Raw genomic sequence first — 1,527 nt, 5'->3', positions numbered from 1 at the left:
TGAAAATGCTTGCGATCGCGTGAAGCGACTTGCAAAGCAGAGACGGGCGTCAATGGCAGCTGCACCATCCATATCAACTACACTTTCGCGGGTAAAACGAAGCGTGCGTGAGTCCCTAGTAAACACAACAAAAGACCGTCAGGGCTCTGTGCCCATCGACCTTCCCAAGTCTCTGTCCTATTCCACGAGTGCGACGTCTAATTTTGATCCCACTGGGAATGTTCAGGACAATGTTGCAGCCGCGTACGTGGAATCATTTTGGTTTGGTGAAACACATCGCGCACATTTTACATTTGATATTATTCGCCTCATTTGCCTCATGACAGCCGTCTACATGGCCATTTTTTGTCTTGTCTATGTTGACGATCTCTTTGAGACCCACGACCCGGTTGACCACACCATTCCTGCTGTTGCATTCCAACATCGCGGCGGTTACTTGGGTGGCACCATGATCCTCTTAGTCGCTATTGGACCTCCAGCACTTGTTCTATTGAAAATAACACGTGTTTTGGAAGATTTTACCGTTGTTGCTAACATATCCGATATGAAAAATCGCCGTGTTATCGAATTGGTCCTCCGTCGCCAGAAGACAGTTGCTGCATTCGAGGCACTCAAAGTCGTCCAGTGCCTCCGCAATCCTAGCATGCTTCTAAACGTCATTGCCTCTCCGGAGACAAATATCGAGAACGAAGAATCGACTCTCCAGTCCCCGTCCACTGCAAGCAGTGATGTCACACAGTGCAACAAGCGCTTCTCTTGGTCTGCACTTGGCTTCTCAACTGCGCAGATTGACGATGAAACAGAGACAGAGATGACAGCCTTTGAGAAGAAGAAATGGTCTGGTGCTCAGACTGCAACAGGCAAACACATCAAGAAGAAAGCCCGCGCTCGTCGCGCCTCAGTGGCTGCTCTATCGGAGCTGCGTCGAGAGGAGCGCGATGTTTTCGCTNTGCGTCAGCGTTCGCACTGGCAGCGCATCTTCAACCTCTTCGACGAAGACGGTCAGGGCTCTATTGACCGTGGGGAGATGCGTGATCTTCTCGTCAAATTTGCCTGCGATGCCAAGCCAGAGCAGCTAGACGTAATGATATTACAGCGTCTACATCAATTACACGAATAGAAATTTCTATCACCTAATTTGTTGTTCATACAACATCATTTGTCATGAAATACTTTTAGACAATAATTGACAATCTTGACGATGACAACTCTGGGGAGATCTCCTTTGACGAATTCTTTTCGTTCTCGATCGTTGTCTCTACCGAGTAGGCCTCATTTCAAGTCCGACAATCGTAGGTTTGCAACAAAGCTTACACACTACGTTGCTTCGTGTGACCCTGATGAGCTTGTCCACGACATGTTCAATCTCCTAGATCAGGATGGTTCGGGGACGATTACCGTGCACGAGATGCACAACGTCGTCCACGAGATGCTTGGCCAGGATCTTTCCGTTGAAGACGTCTTCAACCTTGTCCAAGACATCGATGTCGATGGCAATGGCGAGCTTGATTGNGAGGAGTTTTCCGT

At 48.6% G+C, this 1,527-nt stretch overlaps 1 protein-coding gene across 1 annotated transcript in view; it reads left to right on the top strand.

The window, feature by feature from the left end:
* Positions 1-1,527, top strand: part of AURANDRAFT_72162 (expressed protein) — a gene marked incomplete at both ends in the record, with an annotated part of 2,818 nt that extends 1,291 nt beyond the window's left edge. Inside the window, 2 exons of the mRNA XM_009041353.1 lie at positions 143-1,081; positions 1,180-1,527. Of these exons, the coding sequence (XP_009039601.1) occupies positions 143-1,081; positions 1,180-1,269 (1,029 nt within the window). The remainder of the gene's footprint in view (positions 1-142; positions 1,082-1,179) is intronic.

The sequence above is a fragment of the Aureococcus anophagefferens genome, assembly GCF_000186865.1.
Source record: "Aureococcus anophagefferens unplaced genomic scaffold AURANscaffold_20, whole genome shotgun sequence".
Lineage (NCBI taxonomy): Eukaryota > Pelagophyceae > Pelagomonadales > Pelagomonadaceae > Aureococcus > Aureococcus anophagefferens.
The sequence above is the reverse complement of the archived record's forward strand: the minus strand, read 5'-3'. Positions and strand labels throughout refer to the sequence as shown.